Below are 16,539 nucleotides of genomic sequence, written 5' to 3'. Positions count from 1 at the left end.
AACGAAAAAGCAGTGATCTAGAACAATGATATCAAATAGATTCCTGCAAACCACATAATAACTTAGAAAATAACAAATTAATATTATCTCTTTTATATTGTATTTTTATTTATTTTGTTAAATAGTTCCCGATTACACTTCTATCTGGTTGGGTTTCCAGTGAGGGCTGGGAATTTGACCTGCTAAAAATGGTAGGAGATGAGCTAAAGCATCTATCTACTCTTTTACAAATATATTTTATAGATGCAAAACAAGAAAATTATAGAATAATCTTTATTAGAATGAATCAGAACATTTTGTTTTACATAAAAATATAAGAACTAGGATATAAAGATTTTTCTGAACATCATATACAATGAGAAAATCACTTATAAGGTGGTTAAAATGGTCGAGTTATTTTTTTTGACAAACTGTCTATGAATTCAGATTCTTAAAGAGTTTCTGCCTATCATTTGCAGTCAAAATCCATAGTAACATTATTTAATTTGAATCTGAATTAATATTTTATATTTTTGAAGCAATGTTTAGAAATATGAAGTTGAATATATTTTGTAGCCTTGGTCTCTTTATAAAAATACAGAATATTGCATAGGCAGCTCAACTTTAGGAGAGGGAAGAACACACAACAATTTATTTTAAAAAAAATCTTGCCATTTAGATACTTTTGAAGTGTTTTCAAAGTGATTTGAATCAAAGACTTTATTTCATTTTCTTTTATGGTTAAAAAGAAGTCCTCTTAATTCTCTTCATATATTCAAGATAAGAGCTTGTCTGCTCTCAGATCATTGCTCCTAAAGGTAGCAGGAGCTTAAAGAATAGACAGTGATTATTTGAGGGGTATAGCTGAATCCTTTTTCTTTTCTCTTTTTTTTTCATTAACCATCTCTGCCTTCTATTTATACAAGGATTTTTGTATATGCCCTGGTCTTTTGAATATCTGAGACAATCAGAATTTGGAAAGGAAATTGGCTACTAATCCCCTTCTCCTTGTACTTGTAAATATTTATTTATTTTTTTAACAGCAATTTCACATCATTCCTTTAACGACCATCACAGGACAAAAGTTTCTTAATTTTATTCTGATCTCAGAATATTCCAACAAAGTACCTTGCATATAGTAGTCAATAAATGATTGCTAGAATTTTGTTAAACATCTTCAATTAAGTGCGAGTTCCTGTGGCGCCCACAATTGAAACATATTTGATTGAGCATGCATTCAGGGTTTCCCCAATACTATGTCATTTTGAACTAATTTAATGGTTTCCAATTCCTTCATTCCTTCAACAGACTGTGAGATGCTATTAGTTCTGCAAATGTCAGCAAGCAAGTTTCTCACCATTTAAAAAAAAATACATTTTCTACTAGATTGTGCTTTCTACCCCAGGCAAAAACAAAACAAAAGAAAACTCACAAGTAGCAACAACCTACTCACTGTCCCCTTAATGGAGTGCTCCAGTCTACCTCCAAAACACCCAATTCACCAAAAATGAACCAAATCTTTCTTTCCATTGAAGAAATACTTTAAATTTAATTCCTCTATAAATCTGTGTCAGAAGCACTCTATTCTCTCTGATGGAAATATGATCCATGAAAAAAAGTCAGTTTCACCCATTTCATAATATTTCACATAGTAGAAGATATGGGAATTTCAGTGAAGATCAGTTCACAGAAATCAGGTCACATTCTGTCATCATTCATGGAATGACACCTGCCATCCATGTTTTACTGTTTGTCCTTTATTTTAACCATGGCATTAATGAACCCTTTGGAACACTTCAGATTCAAAGACATTGACAATAAAAAGAATGTTTCTAATATTTTCTTGAATCATGTCAAGAACTACAGTGGTTCACTCATCTCTTTGCCACAATACTTTTTTCACCAATATTTTTAAACAAGTGTTAAGTGAAATATGCAGAAAAAAGTTCTTTTTATTGAGACTGTATCAGTCTAGACTAGAGACAGTAAGGTATGTAAATATGATAATGCTGGACTTGAAGAAAGAAAATCAATCAATCAGCCTTTATTTGGTGTTTAATATACGCCAGACATCGTGGCACATATAAATGAATATAAAACTCCAAATGTCACCCAGTCCTAGCAGAGAACAGCAGTACTAAATCACCTCTCTAGTTCTGGACACGATGACTCTTTTAATGCACAGTATTTTGGCAGCCATAGAGCCTGCAGTCTAAGTTCAGTGAAACTCAAATATTTTTCAAATGAAATATTGTCTACCTAGCATATTTCCTATATCTTATAGTTGAGAAATAGATTTTTTTGAATCCATATTTTAAGACTTTACATTTATCTCTATTAGCTTTAGCTTCTTTCTCCCCATTTCTTAAGATTTTCTTTATGGATCCTATCATTTGACATGTAAGTCATCCCCCCTGTCTCCAGTGAAGAAACACTGAAAATAATAGACTGAGGTCTAGAAGGATATGTAAAGGACTTCAACTTCCACCTTCCCATCTTATGGATGAGGAAACTAAGAATCAGGGAAATTGAATAACTTTTCTAAATCCCAATAAATATTACTATTGAGTCACTTTTCTAAATTCTAAATCTGCTTGTGGCAGTCAGCATCGAGGCAGGACTTGGATCTAGGTCTTAAGCTCCCTCAGACAGACAGATGCATCTTCCACTAATTCCATGTTGCTACTTCTGTTTCTTCTGTCACTATGATAAGCTATGACTTTATCCAATAAACTGATAAAATAATCAAGAGCACAGGGATAAATAAATTCAGCTCAGCTCAGAAAATCCCACCTACTGGGGAAGGAAATCATTATTAGACAAAAAACTTTTGGGAAAACTGAAAAGCAATCTGACAGAAACGAGGTATTGACCAATATCACATACTATAAAGGTAACCTCCAAAATAGGTATGTGATATAGACAAACGCTGATATCAGAAACAAATTAAAGGAGCAAAGGAAAAAAAATTACCTGTCAGTCTATCTGACTTATCAGTTCTATGTATAGAGAAATAGTTCATGACCAAGCAAGAGCTGAAGAGGGTCACAGAAGGTAAAATGGACAATTACCAAAAATTAAAAAGCTTTTACACAATAAAGCCCAATGTAGATAAAATTTGAAGAGGAGCAGGTAAATAGGGGAAAATCTTCACATCATACTTCTCTGATAAAGATCTCATTCTTTATATAAGAATCATAATGATTTCCTAAAATGATAGTCAAAGTTTATAAAGAGGTAAATTTCAGAGAAAGAAACCCATGCTGTCAATAATGCCAAAACATTCTCCAAATCACTAATAATAATGAAATGCAAGTTAAAATAATCACGACATTTACCTTGCACCTATCATGTTGGCAAAAGTGACAAAAAAACGGAAAATGACAAATGCTAGATGGAATTGTGGGAAAATAGGTACATTGACGCAGTACTGGTGGAGCTAAGAACTGATCTAGCCATTCAACAAAGAAATTTGAAAGTATGATCCCCCAAAACTATTAAGCCATGTATACATACTCTTTGATCAAATGATACCATTGCTCTACCACTATTTGACCTACATACCAATGATAGTGAGAAAAGAGGTATGATATTTTCAAAAATATTTAGAGCAGTATTGTTTGCAATAGCGAAAAAATGGAAACTTAGAGGGTTCCCATCAGTTTGGGGAATGGCTAAACAAATTATCATCCAGAAATGTGATAGGATGCTACTGTGATATAAAAAATGATGAAGATGGTTTCAAAGAAATCTGGTAAGACATGAATTGATAAAGAAATAAGCAAATCATGAGAACTATTACAAAGCTATACAGTGATCAGTTGGCAGGGGAGGGAAAGGAAGGAAAGGGAATAGAATATATATATGTATTTGCTGCTATATACACATATGTATATATACATATACACAAACACACACACATATATATAAAACCATACTTATCAGTTTTTCTCTGGATATGGATAGCATTTTCTTTCATAAGGCCTTTATAATTGATTTGAATATTTATAATACTCAAAATTATTTAGCATTCACAAACTGGAATTGGTCAATTGGAAAACTCCCTCCTTTCATTCTTCCTTCCTCCTTTTTTCTCTCCACTTTCCTTCCTTTCTTTCCTCCCTCCCTCCTTACCTCCTTCTTTCCTTTCTTCATTCCTTCCTTCTTTTCTTTCTTCTTTCTCTCCTTTCCTTTCCCCCTCTGTTACATAGGAAATCATACCTTTATACTTGAATGTCATGACATCACCTCCCTGATGCCATGGTCCTCTTTGAGAACAAAGGACAAACAACAAGAAGAACAATATTGCTGCCATTAGGTACATCATCCTCTTGGTTCTACTCATTTTCCTCTTCATTATTTTATCCTTCCATGTTTTTCTAAAATCAATTATATTGTTATTTTATATACCACAACTTGGCTAGCCATTCTTCAATTGATAGGCATCCCCTCAATTTCCACTTCTTTGTCACTACAAAGAGAGTTTCCTATAAATGTTTTAGAACATCTGAGTTATTACCTATTTCCCCTAATCACCTTGGGAAACAATCTTAATGGTGGTATTGTTGGGTCAAGGGAAATACAGGTTTTTTTAAAACCTCTTTAGGCATAATTCCAGAATGCTCCCCAGAAAAGATATACCTCCAAAGAACAGGTGTCTTTTGTTATTTAAATTTACGCCATCCTACAGAAAGAATTAAATATGGTATTAAAATGTTTTTGAAAACTTTGGGGCCATCCTCTATTGGTTCATAGAATTTAGATCAGAAAGGAACTTCAAAGATCAGCAAGTCCAACATCCTTATTAACCAATAAAAAAACTGAGAGACAAGTCATACTTGGAGCTTTTCTTTTATAACCACTTTTAGATAAATAAGATAATGATCTCTTTAGGTTCCTATTTTAGGGTTTTTATAATCTCTAGATAAACTCTTTCTTCTCATTTTGCTAACTATATTTTAAATTATTTATATTTGTAATTTTGGTTTTACCTCACCTAAAATTTCACTTTTTATTAATGGACTTTGCAACAATTTAGATCCGTATTCTATTATTAGTGGCAACTCATTTCAAGTAGCAACACGCCATATTTTCTTATCTTCACTAGTATTAATTTCCACATAACTTTCTTACAGAAAACTATATCACTCTATACCCCATGGGTGAGTATTAACTTTGAAAGAAACGAGACAACTAGTATTTCTATGGTGTCTTCTTTGTTATTGCAGATGGAACCCTTTAGCAGTGTATGAAACCCTATCATCCAGAAATCTATTTTTATTCTGGTGTCTGGGGAGAAATTCTAGTTATTCCTTGGGCCTACCTAAGAGATAGTATAGATTATTTGTCAATTAGTTGTGAGTTAAAGATCTCAAGAAGGAGCTAGATGAGTCATAGAGAAAATCAATGATTTAGTTAGAGGTTAGAACAGAAAAACATGGAAAGACCTAAGTGAAATAATGAAGAGAGAGTGAAATGAGCAGAACCAAGTTAAAGTTGTACAAAATAACAACAAAATTGTGTAAGAACAACTTTTAGTGACTAAAATTCCTTCCAAATATGTGATTTCTCAAATAACTGGAGTTGGCTATTGTAGTCTAGTGCTTCAGATATCAATAGTCAATGAAGGAGGGTTTTCTCAAACACTAATTAATCGAATTTAAACTCCAGAGGCAGAGGATATCACGTTTTGTTTCATCTTTATATTCCCAGCAGGCAGTAGAATGCCTTATACATTATATGCACTTAAATGTTTTCTGAATTGAATGACTGATTTTTGTAATTCTGCCTCAAGAGCAGAATTCACATCACTGTGTTATGCTTTAGGAACATTTACTCCTACTGCTAAATTAATTGGCTAGACTTGGAACTTATTGGATTTTAGTCTTCCTTCTGACAGTGGGATAGTGGTAGTCATGAACTTTCTTGAACGTACTGGGGAGAAGCAAAGTAATGTAATGGATAAATTACTGAATGTGGATTCAATTCCTTTCAGATATTTGCTAACTCTATGACAACTCAAGCTTCTTTATGTCTCTGTTTATTCATATGAAAAATAGAGAGAACAATATTCATAGATGTTGAGCTAATATATAAAGTTTTAAAAGCTTCAAAGTAGAGTATAAATGTCGGTTATTATTTTGTCTGAATAGACTTTGTATGAATTTATGCTATGATCTCAATATATGATGGTTGAGTGATACCTTAATATCTTCAATAAATCCCTTAGGAGGTTAACATTCCTAGTAAGTTTACCCTAGAGAACAAGTACAGAGTTTGCTTACTGGTGTTATATGCATTTTCTCTGTCCTACTTTGAACTCCTCCCTCATTTGGGTCTATTTAACCAGGCCAGTGGTGTCAGTGGAAGCTTTTCTGAGAATGGGAGAGGCAGAAGAAAGGGAAATTAATATAATACTGCTTTGTATAATGGCACCGAAGGTCAACTTTGTCACTTGTTTCACATGAAAATAAATATTATTTGTTTTTCTTGATCCAAACTATTACCTCTCTAATCCAGTTTTTGTACCACAACTACCACAAACACCCAAATTAATTTGGCATTTAAATCTTTTCATGGTTTCAGTCCATATTTATAGGCCGATTCCACATTATCTCCCTCATGAGATATCTCTGTATTCCATCAAACCGGCCTCTTTGCTATTCCTTATAGATAGTCCACTTCTTGTTTCCAAATGTTACCGTACAGACTTTCCTCTATGTCTGGAATGGTTTTCCTTCTTGAATTCCAAAGTTTGAAATGTCTAGTCTCCTTTAAGGGCAGGCTCAAGGGCTTTCTCCTGTAAAATGGTTCCGTCAGTTGCTAGTACCGTCCCATCACTAAGCAGTTTAAAAAATAATGACTCTATTTATTTGTGAGGTCGGACAAGGATTGTTTCATTTTTGTGTTTGTTCTATCCAGAACCGAGCCTAGTGCCAGACATACAGCAAACACTTATACATGTTTGCTGATTGAGCAACTGATTAGTCTTTCCATGGTCACGTATGATCTATTTTCAGAGAACTTCCCCTCCCCCTTCCAAATTTGGACTTAAATATTAAAACAACAAAAACAATTGCAAGATATCTCTATTTTCCCAGAATACTTAAATAAAACTTATATAAATTTGATTCTAGAAAGGAAGGAATTCTGTCAGTGTATGTTGTACATCGTGGGTTCACGTAAATGTTTTTCAAAATCTGACTTTGGCAGCAATATTACAATTTGGAAAATTCATAGCACTTGTGTTTCAATAATAATATTATTAGTGGCAATAAATAGCAACACAAATTAAAGAATAATGATAATAGTGAACATTTTGTAGCATCTATATGCTAGGCACTTTAAAAATCAGATAAAAATAATATCTGAATTGATACAATAGCCATGAGAAGTAAATACCATGACTATCTCTATTTTACAGATGAAGAAATTGAAGCAAACAGAAGTTTAAATGACTCGTTCAGGATCACAAAACTAATGAGCATCTGGTGCCAGATTTGAACTCAGTTGTTCCTTATTCAAGCCCCTGCTCACTGTACCTTTTAGCTGTACCATTTGGAGCTTCCAGGGATCTTCTCTTTTGACATAATATATTCATATTACAGATAAGGAAACTGAGGCCTTTAGAAATAAATTTACTTGCTCAAGGTCACACAGGTGAAAAAGAAAGAATTAAATCTAGGTTGAATGTTGTCCAACCAATACCCCCCAAAGAATTGCCACCACAAGGGGTCATAAATGTTTTATAGGAAGTCTTTGCTAAGTTCTATTTGCATTTCATTTTTGCTGATTCAACTTTTATCAATGAACGATGCAATTCCTGCAGTGTAGCAGAAATTGAATTATCAATAAGCTGTTAGGTTTGATTTATTAGTATAGCAAAACATGTTTATAGTCTAGGTCACACTTTCTTTGGAGTCTCCCTAAATGCTAAGTGTATTTATTATGTCATGGTATATGATAACATCATCCTAGACCATTAGCTCTGCACTAATTCAAGAGAATGAGTTTTCTGTGTTTAATAACACCATTTCTTTCAAACTCTCATTACTATATCTCACACTTGATTATGATTTTGGATAAGTCATTTAACTTCATGCTATCTCAATTTTCTTCAACTATAGAATAAAGACAAATAGTACTAATTATCTACAAGGGTTAAGGAACACCTTTAATGCGTTGAGTGTAAAATAAAAATAATAGCTCAATATGTTTTTCTTGCAAATTAAATTTGCCTTCTCTTCTTGGACCATTATTTCTCATATTATTCACTACTAAGTTGTATCTGAACTGTATTAAGCTGATTTTATTTCTCTCTTCAATTGTCACAATGATGTATAATAATAGGAAATGGAACTGAAGATGGTTGGGAAGACACATTTTGGTGAAGAGGTGCTAAATTCATCCTGAACTTTACAAGCCTGATATTAATCTGCTGGCACAAATAATGGTCAGCAGACCCTACCAGCATCTTATTTTCATATGTACATGCATATTGTTAGTATGTGTGTGTTTGTGCAAATTCACACACATAAAAGATAGAACAAAATCCAGAGAAACAAAAAGGTTAGGAAGGAGAGAGAAAAAGAAAGGAAAGAAAAGTAGTGAAAAGGTATGGGAATGAGAAAAAAGGAGAGGGAGAAAGAGAGAAACAGAGAGATAGAGACAAAGAAAGTGATTATATACAAATAATATCAATTGGTAAAATACCTCTCCTTTTATACTGTACTCAAGCTATCTGAATAATGCTTAGACAAAAAAATGTATTGCTCAGAAGCCAAAAGACAGGGTTGAAGTAAGGCAATTAAATATGTTTTTCTACATTTCTATTAAGCATGATCATACCTGCTTTCTGTCCATGTAGTCTGTCTTTGCATGGGCCAAAAAAATATCTATCTATCCATCTATCTACATACACACACATATATGTTTTGTGGTGGACACTTTTATTAGACACCATAGGGATAGAGAGAGAGAAGAAAAATAGTTCTCAGTGATAGTTAACTCCTCTTTTCTTTTGCAGAATATTAAGCTAGGTAATTGACAGAATCAAGAATCAAATAATATGCAAGGTAATTGTAGTATAGTATTTTATCTGTGCTTTGTAATCATTGTATTGGGAAAATTTAATTCTAGCTCTTGTTTGGAAACCATGGACAGCGTTCTTCCTAACTATCCTTTCTTCCCTCTATGCTACACTTATCTTCCTTACCCATAAATATGCTTATAATGTTTTACTACCTTAAACCATTTAAAGGTACCTCATTACCTTCTGAATAAAATTCAGCCTCTTTCTTTGGCCATCTATCTTTTCAGCTTTATCTCACCCCACTCTGCTTTACATACTTTATACTCAGCCAAATTGGATTACTTACCATCCACTAATTAATCAATCAACAAGTATTAATTAATGCTTACTATGTGCCAAGTTGACAGCTAGGTGGCACAGTGAATAGAGTACTGGGTTTAGAAACAGGAAGACATCTTCTTGAATTCAGATATAGTTTTAGAACACTTATAATCCTAGGCAAGTCACTTGACTCTATTTGTCTCAGTTCTTTATCTGTAAAATGAGCTGGAGAAGGAATGGCAAATTCCAAAAAATCCTAGAGATAAACTAGTATCTCTGCCAAGAAATCCCAAATGGGGTCACAAAAATTGGGCACAACTGAAAAATAAATGAATAACAACATGCCAGACACTATGATAAACATTGAGAGTGCAAAGACACAAATGAATCAATCCTTTGAGAATTCATAATATGTTTTCCCCATCCTTAATAGTGAAACCTTATTTTTTTTTAAAGTTCAATTCCAATGCCATCTCATCCATGAAATTTTATTTCCATTGGACCTCACATAACACTTAGTTCACACTTGTCTTATACTCTTGTGTGTGTGCATATATTACACATATTATATAGGTTATATTCTACATGCTAGGCTATAAGTCCCACAAGAGCACAACTCAAGTCTTATCTAAATTTTGTGTGTCTCCCTATTTTCCAGGAAAGAATAACCTTCATTCTCTCTTTATGTAGATATAAACGGAATAAACTTGAGAACATCTTGAAGTGAAACAATCTAAATCTCTTCAAGCCCTGTGATTAATATGTTGGGATATGTTATTTATATTTTCATATAACACATCTTAGGAACATATGATAGGATTTTCTGCATTGACGAGGAGATTATACCAGATGAGTTTTCAGGTCTAATTTCTATGGTTCTATAATAATACCATCACAATGTAAATGCGATTCTTCCTCTATATGATGGGGAATGGGCTTGAATTTGATATGTTTTGTTGTTCACTGGGGAGCTAGTTCCCTAACACCCACACCCCGAAAACAGAACTCAGGCACAATACTGAAATACTCAATTAGGCCCCTTGGGCCAGAGCACAGAAAAACTGGCCTAGAGATGGAAGGCAGGATAGGAAAGAAATGAGTCAGAGATATTAAGTTGACATTTGGCTTCTTGGGATCTTTTGGCAAATATTTACACATAAAGGTATTTGTAGGAAGAAATGGTCCAATTCTAGTTCACTAGTTTAGAGTAGCAAGAGCTACTCTGCTTGGTGACAAATATATCTTGTACCTTATAATATGTTACTATCAAGATGAGGCATAAGTTTGAATGGCTCTGAGAATGTAAGAGGAAGAGGAAAAGTGTATGTTTGTTGCTTGTCCCTTTCTTGACTTAGAGGAGAGAATCCAGCCAGACCAACCTTTTAAAACAACTACATATTAAATCAATAATGCTGGGAGAGCCTTTGGCATGATTATTAGAGCAGCAAACCTAATTCAACACACAGAAGCTTTTGTTTAGAGAATAAATTAGAACTACGCTGTTTTTACAAGGAAACAACAGATAATGTTCCTTGACTTAATTTAACAGTTGAAAATATCTTTAGAATTGGCTGAGAATTTTGTCATTGATCTTACCAACACACTACTGTTTGTGTGTTTAAATGGTATCCAGGAAAAGCTTGCAATAAAGTGCTCTTCAGAAAGAGCTGTTACTAAGATTGCAAGGTGTCACACTCAGATTATAAGAAGAAACCTATTTCACTCTGTTTCTTCCAATATACCATTCTCCTTTTTGATACTACTTAAATTCAAGGCTGTAGGACTTTGCCAGGTGAGCTTCCCATTTAAGATAATTAAGAGCCACATGGAATTTGTCGGGGTCAAGGATGTACAATAAGATCATTAGTTAGTATTCCACCCTCTCATTCCCTGAGGTTAATAGGAATATTGAATTTTATCTTCATGAATTTGGCAGCAAATGCCAAATAATTGTTAATAGAAGCTATGTTGGCACCATCAAGCCCAGAAAAAAATATATACAAGGAATTTCTTACATTGATCAAACTTTCACTTAAATTAGTACACAACAAAGTCTTCTGTGCTATTAATGGGAACCTTGCCTAGAATCAGGAACTTAATGATCTCATATATGCACCAAAACCAATATTTACCATGTAATATCGCTACTTTGAGGAATCATATAAAAATGATAAAATAAAATTTGTTCCTGTATTACTTAATTCAATATTAACTCATTAAAAATTTACCACTACCAATAAGTTAAAAACTAGGGGGGAATGAACTTATTTGTATTCTAAAACAAGCTAAAGTCACAATCTTTTTCGGACCTCTGTTTTCTCTTCTGTAAAATAAGAAGATTGGACTTTTTAAGCTCTACAATCCCTTTTAATTCTAATAGACTATGATTGTATCAATCTGCATGCTATGGTAATAACAGATATTTGACTTCATCATATTTTAAAAAGGCAATGTTATTTCTAAAGAAAAATAGCAGTTGTTCATAAATAATATTTCATCACTAGACCAATTAATATATTTTTAAATGAGGAAATTTTGTGACCGATACATTTTACTAACATCCTCATCATTCCAAATTATTTCCACTCAAAAGGTAAAAATAAAATTTACCAACACTTTTTACTATTTTTTAATGTACATTTACAAAAACTTAGTTTCAACTTTTCTCTTTATAGAAAACCAACTGTGTAGTTCAAATATTTCTTTTCCTGAGTTAATGTACATATCTTAAGAATATTCTAAGCCCATTTTAAAAATGCTTTTAAACATCTGTATCACATACAACTCATTTAGAAAAGTCTGACTAAAATATTAACGGAACTTTAAGTGCGTCCTCTCCTCTTAAGTAAATTTTTTCTATTACCTTTCATTACTAATTAATGTACATGACCTATTTCATTATTCCCATAACTTCCCTATCATAATTTTAAAGTTATACTAGAAACTTTTGCTGCACACTCATTATTTTATAAGTGAAATGGAACTTTTAAAAGCTATCCATTCTTTGTCTTTCCTGCTCACAAGTAGAACAGTAGTGACTGTGATTGAAAGCTTAGAAGAGTGGAGTAGAATCCAATTCTGCTAAGATCCTACCTGTGTAATGAGAAGTAACTAATTTCAGTTCCAAAAATCTCAGTTTCTCATCTCAAAAATGGAGATATAATATTGCACTTTTTCTCAGGGCTGTTAGGGAGAAAGTCCTTTAGAAAGCTGGGAATTTTATACAAATGTAGGCTATTATTAAATAAGTGTGGTATTCAACAATTGTTAAAGCTAAATTTATTATTATTTTATTTTAGCAGATTTTTTAGTAATTCTTTTAGGCTATCACTCATCTGTAAAAATGAATTCCCAGTTCAGACATTTAATACAGTCCTACTATACACTAAGTAGTATACTAAGAGCCAGAGCTAAAAAACAAACAAAATAAAACACACAAAAGCTAAATACAGTTAAAAACAGAGCTTATATTCTATAGGAACATATGAGAGAGAAACACATAAATCAAGACAAGCTAATTTGAGGAGAAAGAGAGCACTGACTAAATACTAGGCAGACCGGGAAAGGTTATTTCAGTCTTCTATACTTTGTGTTCATTGCTCAACTATCACTTTGGAAAACACAAATTACTTAAGAAGATATAGATCCAAGATCTTTTTCAACTTACTCGAAGACTGTAAATGAGTTAACATTCAGCAATAGGAATAGGAAGATATTGGAGGCGACTACAAAAACTAATACCCAACAACTAGGACAAAAATTTCCTAGCTATAGACTATGATTCCTAATGCACTTGAGAAACTTGCGGTGAGCCAACAAGTATTGAGTGAGCTCTCATTAAGTAGATAGGGAGCTGCCTTAAGCTCAAGAAAGGACACCACAGAGTCAAGAACATTATCGATATCAGGGCCAGCACTATGTAGAGCAGATCCAGAACGGGATTTTAGAACAAGCAAGCATTTAAACAAATTCTAGTGACTCGACCTGTCTCTTTGAAGTCAGGCGCCAGCAACCCCCACCCTGCGATCTTTTCCTTCCTCCAAGATTCCGAATGGGCCCCCCCTTGCCATCCTCTCCCCATCCCCCTCAAACCGGTTCACTTCAGCCGGGTCTCTTCAGCTTCGGTTTCGTTAAAAGGTCGCATTCCCTACATAAGGTTGAAATCCTCTCAAGGGGCGAATTCAGCCTTTGACAGGGAAGCCTCCAGTCAGCACGGGAGGCAGCTGGGCCACCCTGCGATGACCCTATTATTAAGTAAGATGAATCTGTTCTTACTGGAGCAGGGCAAGTGGGAAAGGAAGGAAGGAGCCGGTACCCAGATGGATCCTGCTGCAGAGCTGGGGAGTGACAGCAGCTACAACTTGAGGTTGTGATTGCCGAGGCAAGAAACGGCTTCACCTTTAAAGAAAAAGAGAAGGGGACGCGGTGGGGGTGGGGATGGGGAGCCCTGCACTTGGCTCCAGGATCACTTCCGAGCTGCTGTAGGGCTGGCAGCCACAATTCGGAGCATCGCCAGGTGGCATATGTGTGGGTCCTGGGGGAAGCAGGCAAACGGTGGGGGGGATGTGGGGAGAGAAAGGAAAAAGTAGTTTGGTTTAAAAACACAAAACCCAACATGCCCAAGGTAGCAGCCGCTTTGTAGGGAAAGAGGAGGGTGGATGAAGAAAGAAGCTTGGCAGTCCAGAGGAGCCACGCTCCGGCTCCCCTAGATCAGACAGACCCGCAAGGCAGACAGACAGACAGACAGACAGAGTCACGAAGAGGGGAGAGGTGAAGACCTTGAGCCAGTTACCTTCAGGATTGGCGCTGATGAAAACCCGGACGCTCCTGCCAGCCGGCACTAGGTGGGAAGGCAGAGCCGTGAGGTTCCCGGAGAAAGCCGCCCGCCGGAGAGCCGAGTCTCGGGCACAGGGCAGCTTGCTGCCCGCCCCAGCCGGCCACATCGCCCACGGTGGCAGCCGCCGCCGCCTCCCGCTCCTCCTCCCGGCCCCGGTTCTGGCTCGGTAGCGCTGGGGAGGGCGATCCCTCCCGGGACCGCGACCGCTCCCAGCCGCCCGAAGCGGGCTCTCCCCAGCAGCTCGATCAGCACCACGGACACCGCCAACTGGGAGCGGCCATGCGAACTCCCGGCTCCTTCGGCTGCTGCGCCCCCCGCCTCTCCTCTTCTGCCTCCTCCTCCTCCTCTTCCTCCTCTTCCTCCTCCAGTGTCTTCAGCGCAGCGGCGGGCCGGAGGAGCGCGAGGTCAGCTGTGGCGCCGGCTACTCAGGCAGCCCAGGTCTGAGCTCGGAGCGAGCGCCCGAGGCGGACCGGGAAGCTCCTGGCATCCCTTGCTCTCCTCCGCCTCCGCCGGCGCCCCCTCCCCCCGCCGCCAGCCCCCTCCCCCTTTTTCTTCCCGGCGCGGCAGCGGCAGCAGGAGGGTGGAGGTGGCGGCAGTGGGGAAGGAGTGTGAGGGGGGTGAGCAGAGAAAACTAAACTTTCTACGCCAAAGAGCTCCCGAGTTTATTTTCAGCCTTTCGGCACCCAGCACGCCAACCCACTGAGCTTACGCCCCCCCCAAAACCAAAAGGTTGTCGTTACGGGGAGGTGTTGAAACGGGGCGGAGATGGCTGGGGAACCTCCAGACGCCTTAGGATTAGACGTCCTGACAGGTTGTCCCACTTCCGTCCTGCCGAAGGAAAAAAAGCTTGAAAAGAAGCTTCCCCCCGGGGGGGGGGGCGGGGGAGGGAGAGTGCTTTTCCGAGTTAAAAAGCACTGGACAGTCTCCCCAGCACCCAGCTCCCTTCTCTCCCCTACTGGCGAGTTTGGACTCCGAGTGTTTAATTAAGTACAGTCTGCCTCGAAGTTAGGCGTCAGATGCCAAAGTTCCGGGCGCCCGGCCGCCCGACCCCTCTCGGGGCTGGCTTCGCGGCCCGCGGGTCACGGGCTCGGCCAAGCGTCTAGGTACGCCGCCGAGCACAAGGGCATCCCCTGGACCTGAAGGGGCGCGGCTGGAGGGCAGGGCAGGATTGTGGGCGCTGGAGCTGCCCGGGCAGAGCGGCCCCGTTGGGCAGCCCCCGGCTTTTTCTACCCTCGCCGTGCTGGGCTGGGCGGAGCTGAGGGCTTTTTTTTTTTTTTTTTTTTTTTTTAAAGGAGACTTCCCTTCTCTGCGGTCACTGGCGAACCGAGACTCCCGCAGGTCTGAGCCCTTTCTTTGAGGGGAGCTCGCCCGGAAGCCCACCTAGCCCTGCACAGAGCGAGGGCTCCGCAGCTTGCCCTCCTTCCCCAGAGGCGGGTTATTTATTAATTCATAGGGAGGCTGGGGATCAGAAGAGTTGCAAGCCGGGACGCAGGGACCCGGCGCGGGGCTTCAGAGAGCAGCTCCTTTTGGCAGCTGTCGGTGGCGGGGCGTCTTGGAGAGCGGCTCCCAGGAAATGCTTCTTTTCCAAAAAAGGTGTTGGCCAAGGTGGGGTGGGGAAGGAGCAGGAGACGGGAGAACGACTGGGAGGCTCCAGCTGCTTGTTGCTCCGGCTGCTTTCTAGTTCCCAGAGAAAGGGTGGGGCCGTCTAAGCAGGAGACGCTCTCCAAAGCCCTGGGATGCTCCCGGTGCGCCTCCCAAAGGGCGCGCGCCTCGCGCTCGGCCCGCGTGGACGCTGGCGGGTCCGGGGTGGGCGTAGCCAGGTCCCGGCTCCTACTGGAGGTGTGATGAAGTGGATCGAAAGGCAAAAGGGGTTAGGATTGGGGAGGGATCTCGCTTTTGCTCAGACTTTTCCAGATGCTCTCCTCACAGCTCTGTGATGGAAGTGTTGTAAAAGAGTGTTAACCCGATTTTACAGATGAGACCACTGAGGCTCAGGGTTTAAGTGATCGGCCAGGATTTCGTTTTTTTTTTTTTTTTTTTTTGTAATTTGGCTACAGACTTAACGATCTTTCCCAGCATCTCACACACTTCTGGGCACTGGAGAAGGCAGCCCTTTAGCCACTCCATCGTACAACTCCAGCTCATTTTCATGTCCTCAGGGTTGCCAACAATCCTTTGAAATATAGAGGGCAAATATTAGTGAAAGCGAATAAAAAATTTTAAAAAAGACCCAAAGTGAATCTCATCATCACAAAACTAACTTCAGAACCAGGAATCACCAAGAACCTGTATGTTAGAAAAAGCCTCAGTCTCTGTCCAGGTGCTGTTTGCCACTGGCCTCTGCCCCATAGGGCAATTTCCAAAATGCCAA

General features: G+C 38.2%; 1 protein-coding gene across 1 annotated transcript in view; it reads right to left on the bottom strand.

Moving 5' to 3' along the window:
* The window catches only part of NWD2 (NACHT and WD repeat domain containing 2), a 157,098-nt gene extending 141,115 nt beyond the window's left edge, over positions 1–15,983 (bottom strand). The window contains exon 1 of the mRNA XM_051964510.1: positions 14,124–15,983. Within this exon, the coding sequence (XP_051820470.1) occupies positions 14,124–14,274 (151 nt within the window). The 5' untranslated portion in view covers positions 14,275–15,983. The remainder of the gene's footprint in view (positions 1–14,123) is intronic.
* Between the last annotated feature and the right edge of the window lie 556 nt (positions 15,984–16,539).

Source organism: Antechinus flavipes, chromosome 6 (assembly GCF_016432865.1).
Source record: "Antechinus flavipes isolate AdamAnt ecotype Samford, QLD, Australia chromosome 6, AdamAnt_v2, whole genome shotgun sequence".
Lineage (NCBI taxonomy): Eukaryota > Metazoa > Chordata > Mammalia > Dasyuromorphia > Dasyuridae > Antechinus > Antechinus flavipes.
This window is presented reverse-complemented; position numbering and strand designations above follow the sequence as displayed.